The 19,631-nt window shown below is 36.8% G+C and overlaps 3 protein-coding genes across 4 annotated transcripts; all 3 read left to right on the top strand.

Annotated features, from left to right (window-relative positions):
* The first annotated feature begins 194 nt into the window (after nucleotides 1-194).
* LOC103844727 lies at nucleotides 195-11,189 on the top strand. 2 transcript variants are annotated; one of them, XM_009121538.3, is made up of 9 exons: nucleotides 195-1,474; nucleotides 1,560-1,833; nucleotides 1,980-2,094; nucleotides 2,193-2,317; nucleotides 2,604-2,685; nucleotides 2,752-2,863; nucleotides 2,938-3,095; nucleotides 3,160-3,280; nucleotides 3,349-11,189. In XM_009121538.3, the coding sequence occupies exons 1-9, from the start codon at nucleotides 995-997 to the stop codon at nucleotides 3,643-3,645; spliced, it is 1,764 nt and encodes a 587-aa protein (XP_009119786.2). In that variant the 5' UTR covers nucleotides 195-994; the 3' UTR covers nucleotides 3,646-11,189. The 2 variants fall into 2 exon arrangements, with proteins under 2 accessions (XP_009119786.2, XP_033137594.1); XM_033281703.1 differs by having other exon boundaries at nucleotides 2,752-3,280.
* LOC117129001 lies at nucleotides 7,658-11,189 on the top strand. Its single transcript, XM_033282266.1, is given in 6 exon segments — nucleotides 7,658-7,844; nucleotides 7,975-8,224; nucleotides 8,372-9,107; nucleotides 9,223-9,311; nucleotides 9,313-9,338; nucleotides 9,340-11,189. Coding segments are annotated over 6 exon segments (1,368 nt in total). The 5' UTR covers nucleotides 7,658-7,680; the 3' UTR covers nucleotides 9,443-11,189.
* A 7,200-nt stretch (nucleotides 11,190-18,389) lies between these two features.
* On the top strand, nucleotides 18,390-19,631 carry LOC103844729 (NAC domain-containing protein 5). The gene is made up of 5 exons (XM_033282265.1): nucleotides 18,390-18,439; nucleotides 18,541-18,710; nucleotides 18,786-19,045; nucleotides 19,135-19,365; nucleotides 19,467-19,631. The coding sequence occupies exons 1-5, from the start codon at nucleotides 18,390-18,392 to the stop codon at nucleotides 19,629-19,631; spliced, it is 876 nt and encodes a 291-aa protein (XP_033138156.1).

The following is a 19,631-nucleotide window of genomic DNA, read 5'->3' as shown; positions in this document are numbered from 1 at the left end:
AGTCATATTCACACAAAAAACCTTAAATAAGTTAGTTTAATTAAGATATTATAAAACAAAATATTTGAATTAAAATAAATATTAAAAATATAATGTTATTTATCAGAGAATAGTGAAATTTACTGTCATTATAATTTAAAACAAAAAATAATAATTATCATGTTCTTATAAATCTTTCATTATTTTTTCGTTTATAATATTTTTTAATCTATCATAATTTTAAATTACTTCATAAATTATTGTAAAATCACTTTTATTATAATTTTTCGTCTGGTCCTAGTCTTTATATATAAAAGTGAATTAATTATTATAAATTGGTTATAGAAGACAAATATGTATGTCAGACACCGCTAACAAAATTGTCAAACTATCTCAATCAGTTCCTTCTCATATGGGCCTAACCGCCTAAATAAATCCGCACAACAAATATTTCAGTCATGATTATAATATCAAAAGTACTTGTCTACATCATCTTGATATTTAATAAGTCCGAACACAATAAGATTAATGAAAAAGTTGCTAACTTTTTTTCTTTTACAATTTTTTTGGGTTCGTTTATAATGTTGTTTGTAAAGCAAAAGTTTTAAATCAAACATATACTAAAAGCAGAATACTAGCAATGGAGATGATGTCCACGTCGACAATAATAATCAGCCAATGGGGGTGCTTCTTTACTCCACGTCGATTGAATGTGGGCTTGGCTTGGGTTTTAATTTTTTTTTTGTGATCCGTAGAATATGGGAGAAGCCCAGTTATCAAATACACACATAACCCTAGCTCTTCGTCGTATCCTCTCATCTCATCGTCGTATCACGATTCTTAGCCCTTTCATCTTCTTCAACGGATCGATCGATTAATCAACACCGTCTTCATGAGTCTGCAATGAATTCTCTGGAGATATCATTAATGGGGTCCCTTCGTCTTTCTCCCTCTGAGTTTCTTTATAAGATTTGCTTTTTCCTTAGATTTCTTACACACAAAACTCTATTAAGCCATGAATTCCAACAGCAAATCTCCTGTTTCCGGCGATTTTACCGCTAAGAAAGCAAACGGAAAAGATGTTGTCTCCTCCGGCGAGCCTGTCGAACAAGCCGTCCAAACCAGTGTCTCTCTCTCATCCGCCCTCTCCGGTGATCTCAAAACGAAGAAACCAAACGGCAAGGCCGTCGTCTCTTCCGCCGCGCCGATCAGACGTACCGACCATTCCGGTTTCTTTTGCGTCAACGCTGACTCCGGCGATCTTATGCTGAAGAAAGCAAACGGCAAGGCCGTTGACTCCTCCTCTGAGACGACCAAACATCACGGCGGATCTGGTGTCTCCTCCGCCAAAGTTGATGACGTGCTGTTTTTCAAAGATGTCAAGCTCGGACCACAGGAAGGCGAGCTAAGGTTTCGTCTGATCCATTACTGGGAGGCTCGGAACGCATTCTCGAAGACACTTATTGGTCTGGAGATGCTTCTAATTGACGAACAGGTATATTCCTACATACTTGATTTGTCTTTATCGGTTTTGTTTGGTCGATGAGGTAACTAACATTCGTTTTTTTTTAAATCAACAGGGTACTGTGATCCAAGGATTCATCCCACCGAGAAGGATTGACACCTATTTGCCACATATGATTGTTGGTTCCATCTACAGGCTTAATAGATTTTATGGATCTAAAAGCAAGAATGTGTTCCGTGTTGCTGATCCAGACGTGACCATATCTTTCACATGGAATTCTGTTCTTTCTCCTCTAGAGAACAGTCCGGTTCAGTTTCCTGAAGATCGGTTCCGCTTCTATGGGCATGAAGAGTTTGAAGCGGCATGTGACCTCAAGGGGGCTGTTTATGGTGAGTTCTCACTTGATTTTGTGTTTGATACTGATTTAGGTTTGTACCATGTTATTTTTCAAACTTAATTGTTTTGGTTTGGTTCATAGTTCATGGTTCACGTTTGTTTTGTATACCGAGTATTAAGTTTTAATTTTTTCTTGCAGATTTTGTTGGTCACATTAAACTGGTGAATGAGCAAGTTTTGAATGACGGTATTGTGCTTGATGAAGGTGATAAAGCTTCTACTCAGCGTGTTTTGGTTCATGTCCAAACACATGAGTAAGTTATTTTCATTTTTTAGTTTTTCTCTAAACCGTAAGCATTGTATCTACCAAAAGTTTGCTTTCATTTAACTCATGTCTTTCTGTTTGTTTCAGTGGTCCTGTGATGAAGCTTAATCTATGGGACAAGGCTGCCACTGATTTCTATGAGAAGTTCAAGGCGCATGGAAACACTCCGAGTGTAATTCTGGTGACCACTGTCAACCCGAAACGATTTGGAGGTTAGTAATACCAATACAATGCTTACGGTTTAGATATGTTGATAGGATGCTTGAGGAACATATGTTAGTCACAGTAGTTGTTGAAAAAAAATTTGTTGTGCCCTTTACGTGTACTAAACTTTTTTTTTTTTTTGGGTATTATACGACTTTCCTTACGGTTTATAAATGTTAATATGATGCTTGAGACATATAGTTTAGTCTCCATAGTTGTTGGGAAATATTTAGTTTAGCTTTTGTGTTATACTAATTTATTTTTCCTTGGTATGATAAATTGTTTGTGTTACAGGCGCTCTAAACCTATCATCTATGTCATCTTCCCGTGTGTTTTTTGACATGGATGTTCAGCCAACCAGAGATTATCTGACTTGGTAATTATTTCTTTGTCTGATATGGAATTAAAACTTTGAGTTACATAGTTTTGGTAACTTTTTCAGGTTAAACTCGAACACGGAAGTTGCTAACAGGGTTAATCCTGAGATTGTCACCAAAGCTGAGACAGCTACTATAGGAGACATCTTCTCCTACATGAAGCAAGAAGGAGCAAAGGTACAGCCACTCAACATTTCACATATTCATTGCTTTAGCCTTAGGTATGTAATTTTACAATTACAAATGCGCAGGTTGCTTGGTTTGAATGCACTGCCACCATTGATGATGTCGTCCATGGTTCAGCATGGTATTATATCTCTTGCGGTGGGTGCAAAACTAAAGCCACCAAAGGGCATACCACTCTTATGTGTAAGAAATGTGGGAAAGCCGAAGTTACCGGTGTTGCAGAGTAAGAGTTTTATTTTGTTATACTCACACATTCAGCATCAGTTAGTAATGTGCTTTCCTCACAGGTACCTCACGAAGCTCTCTGTTTATGACAATAATGACCAAGCACGTTTTGTGCTTCTCGGTGATGCTGGGCGTGAGTTAACTGGCAAGACAGCCGCTGAGTTGGTTGCAAACTACTTTGAGGTATTTACAATCCCGTCCAACCTACAAGTATTGAACCGTCTTCTGATATTTGTTTGAAATTGTGTTAGGCCAATGTGGACGTAGATGAGGATCATGTAATCCCAGTGCCCCAAGATCTGATTGGTACGATTGGTCAAACGCACAAGTTCGTTATCAAGGTTTCAAAGCACAATTTGGAAGGCAAGACACAAGCTTTGACTGTCACAAAAGTACTCACTCCTGATGCTTCAGTACTTGAAGACAATGTAGAAGAAAACGTGGATGATGAACCTGCCGATGAGAGGAAGGAAGTTGCAGATGAGTCAGTGAAAAGGAGTTCTGATGGGGTTGAGTCTGGTGAGGTTAAGCGTGCCAAATGTGGCTGATATGTTGTTATAAGTGTTTGGGTCTGGTTTACTTAAAAACTATGTTTTGTTTCATTTCATTTTCAGACTTTGTTTTTGCAATTTCAGTTTTTGAACTATCTATCTTTTTATCTATGTTATTTGGCTCTTAAAAATTTCTGTTAGTTATTTGGAGTGATGATGAAGTTTGGCTATTTGAGTGAGATCCCGTAGTTAGTTAGTTAGTGTTGTCTTTTTTTTTTTTTTTGATCAGATCAGTTAGTGTTGTATGAGTTAGTTTCTAATGATTCTTTGCTTATGCTACATATTGGATATTGTATATGTTGTAGAACCAATTAAGTTGATATTGATAATATTGCCATAATATTTGTATTTCAATTGTGTCTTTATTATTTTATTTACATTTGGCAATGTATAATATTTACAGTTTCAGCATCTATTATTTTCTTACTCACTCTTGATACCTAGCTTTATTTACATTTCTAAACAACTATATCATTGTATTTCTTTTTAATTATGTATTTTTAGAATAAAAAAAAAAACTGAACCAAACCCAAAATATGAAACAAATATTTATATACCTACAAACATTAATTTTTTTTTGGAACTTAACAAATGTTAAATATATTTAATTCATAAATAGCCATATGTTAAAACTACTGTTCTGTAACTTAATTACCCAAATACTTTAATCATATTTTTTAAAATTATCCGAGAATTTTAAAATTATCTAAAATTGAACCGAATCAAATTGTCAACCGATCTTTATAAATGACCAAATATAATCAAAATATTATTTACTAATCGAATTATCCGAGTACCTATTAAAACTTTGAAATAGTAATTAATTTAAATACAAAATTTGAGACAAAAGATTATTTTTAACAATTGCATAATTTATAAATATAAACCGCGCATCGCGCGGTTCAAAAATCTAGTAATAATAATAATAATTTATTGTAAATGCTTAGTAGTCGGATTAAATATAAATGCATTTGGCGCAGAGTATTTCTATAAAATGTGAGTAAAGAAGAGTTTGCTGATGCTCTCACGTGTGACCCAATCTGATCGCATGTTTTAGATTTGGTAGTTGTATGGTGTTCTGACACATTACTGGGCCCGGCTTCGACACCACTAGGCAAAGACAATGATTTCCTTAAAGTGTCTATGTTCGAGACTTCAGTTGTGTTTCTTCCCTACACGTGTCCATTTTCTCCCATTAGAAAACCGCCGGATTCACAAGTGTAAACACGTTACATGTTTAATAGCCTTGAGTTTTTGTCAAAACTTCCAAACAATAGTAGTAACTTGTTACGTCAGCTATATTTTTGTAATCATTTTCAGTTTTATTTTTCAAAAAAAATATAATAGCAATCCTTTATATCATATAAAGGAAAATACTTTTAAAACTTACCTTAAAAGTTTATTGACAAGGAATATGACGTGGTGACGTGGCTTCAGGAGAAGCTTTTATTTAGTAAAATGCTTAGGTGTCACCAGGGGCGAAGCTAGTGCCAAGACTACGGTGGCACGTGCACCCTTAATTTTACAAATATTAAACCTTTTGTAGCTAAAAGTGCAAAGAAATGAGCTAGATGAGATGGTTTGGTAGAGGTGTGCACCTCTCTGTTTTCTCAAGTTCGATTCCCCCTAGTCCATTATTTAATTTTGCACCCACAAGAATATTTTTCTGGCTTCGCCCCTGGATGTCACGCATAAAACGTTTCTCACTAAAACTGTGAATTTAATGCGTTCATACTAACATTCTTTTAAAAAAACTTCGTACCATCTACACTTTTCTCGACGAACACTTTTACGTGATAAACCTTCAACTTCAAGTTTGATTAGTTGATTTATCAATCCTCTCAATATAATCATAGCATCAATAAAGCTTCTTTATTCCTCTATATGTTTCTGTTAAAAACGGTAACCCATTTGATCTATCGCCATTAAGTCGACAGATCTGTAGAGACGACAAAACGATGAAACTTTAGTATGATGCCAAATATTAATGAAATAACCATTTTCTCCATACATGCCTTCATGCATTTAGCAGAGCATTCACATTTTTGAGAGCCGCCTCTCATTGCTGAAAGAGGACATTGAAAATCTATTTCTAGATAAATGTGTCGTACTCGATTTTGTTACTGATCGATGAGGTGATATCTGTTTCGAGGAGAATTAATCACTGTAAATCGTCTCGGTTTAGTGTATTAGTTTTCATAAGCAAGCAATATAAGCATGCTAGTGTCACCACCTTTGCCGCCATGAGAACTCTTCATTAGACGACCTTGAAGATGAGATGAAACTTTCAGGAACGAACCACCAGCAAGTCTCACGTGCTGATCATATCTGGAACAATTTTTACAATTTAGAAGATCGAATAACCTTTATTTTTTTATTATGTAACTATGTTTTCTGAATTTAAAGGAGCTATCCTTTTTATATTTCACACAGTTATTGTTTTGCTTATAATATGTTATTGATTCATTTTTTTTTTGATTTTATTTGTTAAACCCCTTAATCCATAACTGTTACAACGTGATAGGCGAAATATAAAAAAAAATATTTTCCAAAACTTCTTCTCAAATGCAAACACCATATATAAAATTTAATATTAGTGCACTCATTATATCTTTTGTTCTATCTAACTATCGCTTAAAATATATTTTATGTTATACATAATCATAATATATAATTTCAACATTAATATAGACATCTTATCCCGCGCAAAACGCGGGTTACTATCTAGTTGTTAGTATGATATAAGCCGGTCTTGTAAGGTAAGAGACAAAATAGCTGTGAGGTATTACCACAAAATAACTGACGGGCTTTTCCAGATTTCTTGGCAAGGAACTGTGGAGCTTTTGCTCGATCGCGTTAGGTCTTTGAGGTCTTTGAGTAAATGATTGTCAACCGTATTCTTCGTCAACTGCTCAGATGGAGATATGTGTTCTTGTAGCTTCCTACAGTCGAAGCTTGTTCTTGAATGATGGATGCTCGTGCTTCGTGATCGGAACTTGTCTTGGAACCTTTCTCTCATCCGAATAAATCAGTCCTTCAATGTTTTCTTTCTCAATCAGGCTTTTGGTACCGTTCTGCTTTGCATCTTTAATGATCATACCTTTGATTCAAAATCTCTTAGAGATCTTTTCTCTTTCTCGTGTTATGTTAAATTGTATGATCGCTGTTAGTTTCATCCTTGCCTCTGGAGCAATTGTTTTTCTCACTGGCTCATGACTCCGGAAAGGTGTTGTACTTTTACCGGTCTTGTGTAGTTCTTGGTTAAATTAATTATATTTTATCAGAGGGCAAAAAAGAAAGTTTTGTTAGACTTGCTCTTAGATTAAAAAAATTATCATTAATTTTAAAGACATTTTTAGTTCATTGCTATTTTCACTTTTATAATAGCATTTAGATGTGAAATTGTTCAAACTCAATTTTTTTATAATAGATATTTTAATTTTTTCCTCTATTTATAAGGAAAAATAAGATTTTTCTACTTTTTATTCTATATTTAAATATCACTATTTTAAAAGAATATATCCCAACATATTATATCTCTATTATAAAGATTTTTTTTTATTTTAAAGGTGAAACAAAATGCATTAGAGATGGCAAAACAAAATCCATTGTCTTCTTTGTAGTTTAATATCCACGTCGTATGTTGTGTAATGCCAGTTTCCTTATCCCTTTATATTATATTTGGCTCCTTTCGTTTATTATAATTGATTCAAATGCTAAGTTGTAGTATTAAAATCACTACGCCTGTATCCACGCAATAAGTTGTGAGTCTATTTTGCCTATTCGTCTTATTTTATTAATAAAAAGAACAAGTCATTAAGGTGATATGCGTCAAATCACGTCTTTTATATAACCCGCCCCCATCTTGCTCCTATCACAAAGTAATATTAACCGAACAGCGAGCGGCAAAGTTGCTTGCTATGCAGCAACAGCGAGCGACAAAGCTCCTCTGCTCTGCTGCATATTTTTCGCTTAGTTTTTTTTTTTTAATTTCGTTTTTGATCTGAAACTTTTATCGTTGTTGTGGAGAAAATGGTGGATCCGCATCCCGTGGGTTTCAGATTCCGTCCGACCGACGAGGAGATCTTCAACCCTTACCTCAAGTCGAAGAATATGGATGGTAACACTAGTCATGTAGATGAAGTCATTAGCACAGTCGACATCTATAGCTTCGATCCCTTGGAGTTAGCTTGTAAGTTTTACCGACTACTTCACACTGTTGTATCGAAACACCGCTAGTTTCTGATAATATTAATGCCTTTTAAACATCGGGCTTTTTTTAATGTTAATTTGTTGTTATTTCTCAGCCCAGTCGACTTCGACAAGGAAGGAGACGGACAATGTTTTGTATTTCTTCTGTCCGAAGGATAACAGATATAACAGAGGAGAGAGACAGAGCAGGAAAACCAAGTCTGGTTCTTGGAAGAAAACCGGAGTTACAACGAACATCATGCGAAAGAGAGGAGATTGCGAGAAGATTGGTGAGAAAAGGGTCTTTGTGTTTCAGTACAGTAAGATTCTTGGTGGATCGAAACCTAAGTCCGATTGGGTTATGCATGAATATGTCGCTACGTTCGTGTTTCCTGCTCAGGTAACATTTGGTTGCTTGTAGTCGTAAATGCATATTCTCTGTTGATTGGCCCATTTTTGGGCTGCGTTTGTGATTGAATTGATTAATTTTCTGTTTCTTTCTTTTTGGGTCATACTATTTGATTTGGTACAGACCCCGATGGTGACATATGCACTATGTAAAGTAATGTTTAAGGGTGACGCCAGTGATTTACCTTCTTCTTCTGCTGCTGCTCCTGCTGGTGGTGGCGGCAGCGGTGGCAGCGGCGGTGGTGGTTGTAAGGGTGGTGGTGGCAGTGGCGGTGGCGGTGGTGGTTGTGATGGTAGCAGTGGCAGTGGCGGTGGTGGTTGTGATGTTCGTGGCGGCGATGGCGATGGTGGTGGTGACCGTGGCGGTGGTGGTTGTGATGGTGGTGGCGGCAGTGGCGGTGGTTGTGATGGTGGTGGCGATGGCGATGGCGATGGTGGTTATGATGGTGGTGGCGGAGGTGGCGATGGTGGTTGTGATGGTGGTGGCGGCAGTGGCGGTGGCGATGGTGGTTATGATGGTGGTGGCGGCGGTGGCGATGGTGGTTGTGATGGTGGTGGCGGCAGTGGCGTTGGTGGTGGTGAAGTTGAACATACTCACTCGCTCATCACTCCTACGAACAACCGTGGTGGAGGGATGAGTGCAGAGGCAGAGACAGAGGTAGGTCAAAGAAAATTCAAAATATATCATAGTCATATAGGATCTGACCAACGACCTCGTTCGTGTTCTTCCCTTTCTTTCAGAGATCTTCGTCTGAATTACACAACCTGCGTCAGTTTAGTGGCTTTCTTCATTTGGAGGAAGAGACTCAGATGGAGGATGCCATTCGCAGGGCTATCAACAACCTTTCACCTCATGATTTAAACTGTTTGCTCAATAATGATTATGATGATGAGGAACAGGGGAACACTCAAGAGGTGAGCTTTTATTATTTCTCTTTCTTTGATAGTTACAATTCATAATACTTATCGTGTTAGCACTCACAGCATGTTTGCCTTCTTTGATATTATTCAAAGTGAGCAATGCTCCGGGAACCAATATTGATACATCCGAGAAGAAGAAGCTGAACCCCTTATGATGATGCACAAGGAAGTAAGTAAGACCGGAGTCAAAGGAGCTGGTTTTATTCACAGGTTGATACAAAGATTCGTCAAGAAAATCAAGCTATGTTCTTCAATCTCAAGAACTTACCAGTAAAAATGAGATCGATTAAGAGTACCTTTTACAATTTCCAACTTCCAAGTATGAGTTGTGTCTATCTTGTTTTGTAACTTTTTTATATTGTATGCATGCATGTCCTACTATATCTAAAAAAGGTGAATTTGTGATCAGAAGGTGGCAATAGAAGACAAACTTGTGTTATTTCAATTGATACAACTCTAATCAAAGACGTACCAATCAACCTCCACTCATCTGTGGCCCTAACTAATCTCCACACATACACAAAAAAAAAACTGCCTGTCAACCTTGCTAAAAATAAATCATTTAACAAAAAATAACAAGTCTTTTTTAAAAATGGAAATTCAAAAAGCCAAGTTCAAGTATTGAGAGAGATTGTGAGCTCAAAACTTATGAAGGCATGAAACGTTCACAATCTTTTTTTTTTTGAAGTATATTGAAAAAGAGCTAGAAAAATATATTTCTAAATTTGTTCAAACAAGAATTTGCATCAAGCAGCCATTTTCTTGAAGCAGTTGAAACTTGAAACTGGTTGAGCCTTTGTCTAAAAGGAAGAGTCGTGTTAGTTCTGATGATTCCACGTGGCCCAATTAAATGGCATATTTAGATTCGGTCGTTGTTAGCATTCTAAACATTCCTGGCCCACTGACTTCACTGTTCCGTACATATTTTATAGGAAGATGGCAAAGAAAGTATTTCCCTTACAGTTGGCAACTAAAATGATTTCCTTATATAAAACTGTTTTTTTTTTCTGGTCAAATTTCTTAAAGTTGTCTAAAATTCAAGTTCGCCCTTGTGTTTGTTTTGTCCGTGCATGTTTGTTTTCTGACAGAGGTAACATATATATATATATATATATATATATATATATATATATATTTAATTAACAGAGGTAACATATATGTAAACGTTACCCTTTTAACAGCCTCCAGTTATTTGATGAGAGGAAGAACAATGATACTAAGAGTATTTCCAATCCTTTGTTATTTCTCTATAATAGAGATTTCTATTTTTTCTTTTATTTATAGATGAAAAAAAGACTCTTCTATTTTTTATTTACATTTAAAAATTACTATTTTAGAAAAATACATTGGAACATATCGTATTTTTATTATAGAATTTTTCTATTTTGGAGGTGAAAATAACAAAATACAATATAAATGGTCTAAAAATTAATCGTTCCGTTGTAAAAAAAAATAGTCGTTCCGTAACATTTTTATAATGTTAATAGAAGACTTTTTTCTCTAAAAAAAACATTTTTATAGTGTATACATGTTCTTAGTGTTAGGAACAGAAGTTCTACATCGAGTACTAGAAGGGATATTAGTAGAGATAAATGGACCACTTCTCTTTATCACAATTGATGAATTTGTGATGAGAAATTGTTCCAGAAAACCCGGGCCTTTCTCAAAAGAGATATTGTTCCAGCAAAATTGTATCATTTTTTTTGAAAAAAAGGCTTAGCAAAATTGTATCATCCAACCACAGAATATCAAACTTGTCCAATCCTCTTTAACGTTGCAATCAACGTCTACTCCTCCGGTCCTCCTAAACCCTACAGAGAAGAAAATTACAGGTTTCAACAAAAAGGAAACAAGACTAACATCAAATCAGAGTGCTTAATTTACTAATTTCAAGAATCCCTTTACGTCCACATCATATGTTTGGTTGTCGTGTTGATGTTAAGTCCAAATCCCATATTAGACTACTGGTAGCTTTTTATTTTGCTTCCTCTATATAATAGCATATGTATACAAATACTTGAACAATAATTTGTCATAGTAACAATAAATACTCTAGAAATCCAACTGATTAATCTATAATAATTTTACAGAATTGTTTGTTGATTGTTTGCCCTGCAGCCCTTGTATCTTAAATAACAAACGAAAAAACTAAAATTAAATTTTGTGGATAACGTATCTACCTCACTCTACTTTATGTATATACTGTTCTGTCATGCAATATACTGATAAAAAGTACTTGTATGCATGCAGCTATCTACTATCCAAATGAGTGTAATAGAAATATATAAATGTATTTAAATGTATATATTCTTTTTCCGTATCTTCTGCACATATTATTTAACAAGTAATTGTATTTATGATTAAAGAAAGAGGAAATTGTTAGATGTAAAAAGGTTTTATCATTTCACTTTAATTGCTTCCACTAGCTTTGTCTTATAAACAAAAGTCATGGTCCACCTCTTTTTGACTCTTCTTTATCAATGTAAGTCATAATTCCTCATCTCTAAAAGATTTGTATGTCTGTAAAACTTTGATACATAATAATATACTTTGTCAATGTCATAGTCTCTTTTAGTGTCCATCATATTGATGCAAATATGAAACATGAAACCTTGATGTTTAAGTTCAAACACCTTTTGATAAAAAATATTGCTAACTCTTACTCCTTTCCATTTGAGGCTTAATGTAATGATCTGCAATAAACTAATAAATCTCTTTTTTCTTTCCAGAAGTCATACATGCGTGACTTTTGATTATAATACTGAAAACTGTGTTAGAAATATTATCTCTCACCCTAAGTTTATACATAGGTGGGCATATGCTTTTTATTCTTCACATCACATGCTTGCATATATGATTAAATATTAATTTGCGTCAATTTATTGTGTATTGGTTTAGAAAAGTAAAAGAAAACTTAGTATTGGCATCTAAATCCATATGAGGATAGTCTGGCGTCGGTAATCTTCTATATATTAATTGAAATTTTTTTAAATAGTTATAGCCTGAATTTTGTATAAAATTTAAAAAGGTCCTATCCTATATGGCAGTTGTGTGTGCTTTCTAAATCATATTTCAAAGAATTCTAGAGCACTTTATATAAACCATAGTTTAAAAATATAATGTTGGTACATTATACAATCCAAACTATAAGAAGCATGTATTATTTCCTTAAATAAAAGCTACGAAATTACCTAATACGATCAACATATATATGACAATTAATGAATATGAATAATAAAGATTTGATAACACTTTTTTACATTCTTCTTTATTTTTGTTTAATTTTATATTATTAAAAAATTTAAACAATCACATTAACCATATAATAAAAAATTAGATTTTTTTCTTATATGTTTTATTTTAATTTTTTTTAAATGACTTTAAATTAAAAAAATAAGGAAACCTTTTATGTTATATTTTTTAAAAAAATAAACGACTTTAAATCACAAAAATGAGGAAACTTCATATGTTATATTTTTCTAATATGTTATATTTTTCTAATATGTTATATTTTTTCTTATATGTTATATTTTGAATTTTTTAAAACAACTTTAAATTATAAAAAATGTAAGTTTTCCTTAACCATACGACTAAAATCATTAAATGACATCTATCAATTTTATGGTTGAATCTGGAACATTTCAAAATTATATGGAAGATAAAAGTCAAAATAATTCAACTGTAGAAACAATAGTGTTCATTTTTTTCAAAAATGTGTTCGGTGGAAAAAAATAAAGTGTTTGTGTCATAATTTGTTTAATATCCAATCCGATCAACCCATAATATATTAATTATAGTTTAGTTCCACAATTTGATAAAAAAAATGGTCCGGTCCATTGGAAATAAATTATATAATAACAACGAAAAAACATTGTATATGTATAAATAAAATGATCAAATATAAAAAAAATTATCGATAATATATACAAATAAATTCACCATGCGCAACATGCAGATCTTATCCCATAGGTTTTTAAAAGCTCATAACCAGAACGAAATCTTAGGACAATCTTGTCACACGACATGTATTGATGAGAAACATCCCACATCGGATATATAAAAATTAATCTATCACTATATAAAGGGTTATGGTCAATCCACTAATTGCCAATTGGTTTTGAGTTGGAAGCTTATAATAAACCCGAATCTAACAACACGACACGAACTGAACTCACCTTGTAGGAAACCGAAAGTACAAACACAGCCCAAAAAAGGAGAACAAAAGAACCTAAGCGTATCTATTAAGTTTAACTTACACGATTTAATTTTATACAGTGTAATTTTAGAATCGCCGCGAAAAATACAGCTCTTTGATATTTAATATTTTTCTTTGGTAGTATAACGGGCCATCCACGCCACCGTTAAAAATTAACGGTAAATGTTAATTTTTTAGGTGTTAAAGAAATAAGCAGAAGAAGAATTTGTTATAAATAACGTTAACTCACTTCTTTCTCTCCTCTCACTTAAGTTGCAGAACAGCAACCAACAATGGAGAAAGCTCTCTTCTGATCATCTTTCCTTTTTTTAATACTTTGTTTTCCTGTTAAGCTAAACTCGTTTGTCCCCTACTCAAAAAATGGAAAATCGAGTGGGTTTCAGATTCATTCCTACGTGAAGAACAGAGAAGAAAGATTACAATGAAGGAGATAACTTTGAACTTTCTTGTTATTCAACTTGCGGCCAAATGTTACATCACGTTCTCCTTTTATACAAAGACATGATTTAACCTAGTTTTCTTGTCAGCACATGACAGCACACTCCGTTAGGCAACCAAATCTGTTAGCCGTCTTGATCTCGTGAGCTGTCAGTCCTGTACGTAAGTCTTGCTGTTGCTTTATCTTGAACGTTGGCGTTTTGACCGTTAAAGACAATTCAATGGGCTTTGAGACTCTTTCAGTTTGGGCCTCACTCTCTTTCATTTCGTGGCCCTCACTGTTAATACACCCCCTCAAACTAAGTGTGGAATGGTTTGAAACACTTAGTTTGACACGAAGTTTGCAGAAGCTGTCCTTCCCAAGAGACTTAGTGAAAACATCTGCGATCTGTAGAGTCGCAGGAATGTGTTTGACCTCAAGCTTCTTCATTGCAACCCTCTCTCGAACGTAATGAAAGTCAACTTCAAAGTGTTTTGTGCGCTTGTGAAACCGAGGGTTCGCAGTAAGACAAACGGCAGATAAGTTATCACATAGAAGTAGTGGTAGTCTTTGTTGTGTCAAGCCCATTGTCTGCAACAGATTTTGTAGCCAAGCAACTTCAGAAGCTGCAAGAGACATCGTCCTATACTCTGCTTCGGTTGAGGACTTGGAGACCGTTTCATGACGCTTAGCAGACCAAGAAATGATGTTGGAGCCTAGAAACGTACAGAAACCTCCGGTGGACCGCCTTGTGTCCTTGCACCCTGCCCAGTCACTATCGCTGTAGCAGATTAATGTAGAATCAGAGTTCTTGTGAATGCTGATTCCCATCTCAGTTGTACCTTTAACATATCTGAGAATCCTTTTTAGAAGTTGAAAATCCGAAACACTCGGCTGATGCATCTTCTGACAGATGTAGTTGACAGAGTATTGAAGATCAGGACGTGTAAGCGTCAGATACTGAAGTTTGCCTGCAAGACTTCGAAAGTATGAAGGCTCAGAGAAGAACTCGTCCTGACCAGGCAATTGATCAAGTTTCTGAGGTAACGGGGTTGTTACTGGAGCACAATCAAGCATTCCTGCCACATGTAGTAGATCTTGAGCGTATTTTGACTGATTCATAAACAAACCCTTGTCATCGTGATGAACCTGAATCCCAAGAAAGTAGTGCACTTCACCCATATCCTTCATACGAAACTCAGTGTTCAAGCTTTGTAAAAGCTGCTCTGTCAGCGCCGGGTTGTTGCCAGTAAGAAGCATATCATCAACGTATAAGAGCAGGTATATCAGATCTGAACCCTGATGATAGATAAATAGAGAAGGGTCTTGAAAACTGCACTGGAAACCAAACTTGAGAAGGAAGAAACTGAATTTATCAAACCATGCTCTCGGAGCTTGCTTAAGATCGTAGATCGCTTTCTTTAGTCGACACACATACTCAGGTCTCTCTGGATCTTCAAACCCTGGTGGCTGCTTCATAAAAACCTTTTCCTTCAAGTCTCCATGTAAAAAGGCGTTTTGAACATCGAGTTGTCTTACTGACCAACTTTTTGTGACTGCAACATGTAGTATAGCTCGGATTGTCGCAGTTCTGATCACTGGACTGAACGTTTCCAAATAATCGACACCCTCTTCTTGCTCATTACCTCTTGCAACAAGTCGTGCTCTCAATGTTCGCACAGTCCCATCTGCATTAAGCTTTGTCTTGTACACCCAACCACATCCTATTGGATTTTGATTCTCTTCTGGTGGAACTAACTCAAACGTCTCTGTTTCATGCATATGATCTATTTCCACTGACATCGCACCATGCCATGCTTTATCTTTCAAGGCCGCTTTCACCGTTCTCGGTTCAGTGTGACTTTCCTTTATTGTGAAGAGAGCATATTTAGGATTTGGTTTGAGAATACCCGACCTTGCTCTTGTTGTCATAGAGTGATGTTGAACATTGACTACTTCAGGCTGTTCTGGTTCAAGGTCGTTGTCTCCATGATGATTATCTTCTCCGTTCAGAGGCAGCGGTTCTGATGGACCTTGAGTAGGAAGCACTACTTGCTTCTGTTTCTGAATGGGTGAGAATTCTTCCTCTGTATGCTGAGAAGTCAGATCTTCAGGTTCTGGAACCAAGGTGACTGCAGTCTGTAACCAAGCAGAACGCAAAGGAGTAGCCACAGTACCATGGTAAGAACTATATATATCAGCGAATGGAAAAGAATGCTCCTCAAACAGAACATGCCTGCTTATATACACCGTACCAGTTGGTGGATAGAAGCATCTGTATCCTTTGTATTTCTCATTATAACCAAGAAATACACAGGGTAGAGATTTTGGATCCAATTTGTTCTTCATGTAAGGTCTGAGGTAAGGAAAGCATTTGCACCCAAAGACTCTAAGCGATGTATACACTGGAGTGTGACCAAACAGCTTCTCATACGGACTCTTGTGATCAGCCAGAACCGAAGACGGTAGTAGATTGCCAAGAAACGTCGCTGTGAAGAATGCCTCAACCCACAAGAATTGTGGAGCTTTGCTGTGATAGAGCATTGTGATGCCTAACTCTGTTATGTGACGATGTTTTCTTTCAGAGACCCCATTTTGTTGAGGAGTATGCGGACAGGACAGAAGATGTTTGATACCACTAGTTGCCAGATGCGTGAGAAACATAGTGCTGATAAATTCACCCCCACCATCTGATTGAAATTGCTTTATTTTATTCTGAAACTGATTCTCCACAAGGGTTTGAAATCGAAGAAACACAGAATAGAAATCAGATTTCGACTTTAGGGGGTAGAACCAAGTGAAGCGTGAGAAGTCATCAACAAAAATCACATAGAACTTGAATCCTTGAGAAGAAACAACTGGACTTGGTCCCCAAAGATCACAGTGTACCTTGTCCAAAGGTTTAACAGAAACTGACTCAGAAGATAAAAAAGGAAGTTTGCAACTCTTCCCTATCTGACATGCATCACATAACAACTGACTATCTCTTTTATTCATAACTATAGCACTACTCTTGGCTAGAAACTGAAGGATGTCCTTGTGAGGATGACCAAGCCGCTGATGCCAAACCCCATCACTTGTAGCCTGCTGTCTTGAAGAGTAGAAGGCTTGAAACCGTGCATCCTTCAGCATGTACAGATCCTTATGTCTGCTTCCTTGAGCTATCACCCTGCTTGTTTCCTTGTCCTTTACACAAACAGAGGTAGCATCAAATGTAAACTCACAGGGATAGTCTGAAGTGAGTTTAGAAACTGACAGTAAGGACTTTGTAATTGAAGGACAAACCAAAACATCCTCAAGGGGTAAAATACCTTGCGGTGTTTGCAAAGCAATGGACCCAACATGAGTAATAGGAAGGAAGTCTCCATTACCAACGATAACTTGATCATTACCAAGATAAGGAGCAGAGGAGGTCAGCTGATTGGAGTCATTGGTGATATGAGCAGATGCTGCTGAATCTGGATACCACTCAGCACCTGACTGTCGCTCCTGATCAGACAACCGCATTGTTGCAAGTGCATTGTGAACTGTATCTGAACTGTCATAATCTTGATCAAAACGGTTGTAACAGCGTGCTGCGGAGTGACCATAACGTCCACATATCTGACAGGTTGGTCTTGTTCCAGAAGATCCAGTGAACTGTTGACTGAAGCCTCGCCCACGAGTAGAATAGTTGTTCGAACCACGTCCTCTGTATCCACCTCTGTAGCTGTTTCCCCCACGACCGCGTGAAGAATAGCCACGACCAGCATGAAATGCAAGGTGAGGACTTGGTTCTGGTGGATTGTTAAGAACCTTCAGCTTGTCATCAAATGTTGTGAGCTTGAACACGGCATCATCAAAACTCATCTCATTTACTGAGTCCATAGAGTGTTCAATCACAGTACATATCGATTCATACTCCTTTCCAAGACCAGCTAAAGCACCATATATCATTTCTTGTTCAGACAACGCACAGCCTATTGAGTCTAACTGATCACACACGCCTTTCACATCACTTAAGTAATCAGTCATAGACTTTTGTCCTTTTGTCATACCTTGTAGCTTACGTTGTAGATCTAGCTTCCTCGTTGCTGACACTCGATTGTACTTCTTTCCCAGAGTGAACCACACCTCTTGAGCAGAGTGGAGTCCATAGACAGATCGGAGAGCATCTTCAGTAAGAGAACCAAACAACCACGCCATGACTAGTTGATCTTTCCGAACCCATTTCACAAACTCAGGGTTGGCTTGCTCGGTTGCTTCTTCACCGGTTCCGACTGTGACGGTTGAAGCTGGACGAGTTGAGCTGCCATTGACGAACCCCAAGAGTGACTGACTTGACAAGAAAGATTCAAACTGTGTTTTCCATAGAAGGTAGTTTTTGGAAGAGAGTTTGAGAGTTACACACTGAGATATACTCAGAGAAGGTGTTGTGGAAATCGGTTCAGTATCCTCCATGGCTCTGATACCATGAAGAACAGAGAAGAAAGATTACAATGAAGGAGATAACTTTGAACTTTCTTGTTATTCAACTTGCGGCCAAATGTTACATCACGTTCTCCTTTTATACAAAGACATGATTTAACCTAGTTTTCTTGTCAGCACATGACAGCACACTCCGTTAGGCAACCAAATCTGTTAGCCGTCTTGATCTCGTGAGCTGTCAGTCCTGTACGTAAGTCTTGCTGTTGCTTTATCTTGAACGTTGGCGTTTTGACCGTTAAAGACAATTCAATGGACTTTGAGACTCTTTCAGTTTGGGCCTCACTCTCTTTCATTTCGTGGCCCTCACTGTTAATACTACGGACCAGGAGATCGTGAACTATTACATCAGGCTCAAAAATCTCGGTGGTTCCGACACTAACTATGTCGATAAAGCCATTAGAGCAGTCGACATCTGTAGCTTCGATCCTTGGGAGTTACCTTGTAAGTCGTCTCAGGATGTTTGATTTCCCTCGAACTGTTATATCCACTAATTTGTTTTTCTTGTGTATCCTGCAGCCAAGTCACGGAGGGAATCGAGAGATCAGGTTTGGTATTTCTTTTGTCGGAAGGACAACAGAGGAGAGAGACAGAGCAGAAAAACCAAGTCTGGTTTCTGGAAGAAAACTGGACCTACAATGGATATCTTCCAAAAGAGAGGAGATCGCGAGAAGATTGGTGAGAAAAGGGTTTTGGTGTTTCACTTGAGCGGTTCCAAATCGAAATCAGATTGGGTTATGCACGAATACGTGGCTACCTTCTTGCCTCCTACTGATCAGGTTAAGTTTCTTTTTTTTCCAAAACCAGTTTTGGCTTTCTGTTGTGATTGATTTCTGTTTTGGGTCGTATTTAATTTGATTTTCTGCAGATGACGTATACATTGTGTAAATTAAAGTTCAAGGGTGACGCCAGTGATTTACCTTCTTCTTCTTCTGGTGGTGACGGCGGCGGCGGTGATGGTGGTTGCGGCGACGACGGTGGTGGTGGTGGATGCGACGGCGGTGGTGGCGACGGTTGTGATGGTGGTGGTGGCGGCGGTGGAATTGATGAGCATAATCAATATCTCATCACTCATATGAACAACTCTGGTGGATATGAGGTGGGGTCTCTATGTCTTTTATTTCGGGCCAAGTCATAGAGAATCTGACAACGAGTTCGTTTGTTTTCATGCCCCTTTTTTTTTTTTTTTGAATTATACAGAGGTATCCATGCCCCCTTTTCATACAGGATCCAAGTCAGTTTAATGTTTCAACCGATGATTTCAACTGTTTTCTCAATTACAATGATGATGAGGAGGAGCAGGAGCAGGGGAATACTATGTTTATGCAGTACGATCGTAACACTTACAGACCAAACTGTCCCTAA

Source organism: Brassica rapa, chromosome A10 (genome assembly GCF_000309985.2).
Source record: "Brassica rapa cultivar Chiifu-401-42 chromosome A10, CAAS_Brap_v3.01, whole genome shotgun sequence".
Taxonomy (NCBI): domain Eukaryota; kingdom Viridiplantae; phylum Streptophyta; class Magnoliopsida; order Brassicales; family Brassicaceae; genus Brassica; species Brassica rapa.
The sequence above is the reverse complement of the archived record's forward strand: the minus strand, read 5'-3'. Positions and strand labels throughout refer to the sequence as shown.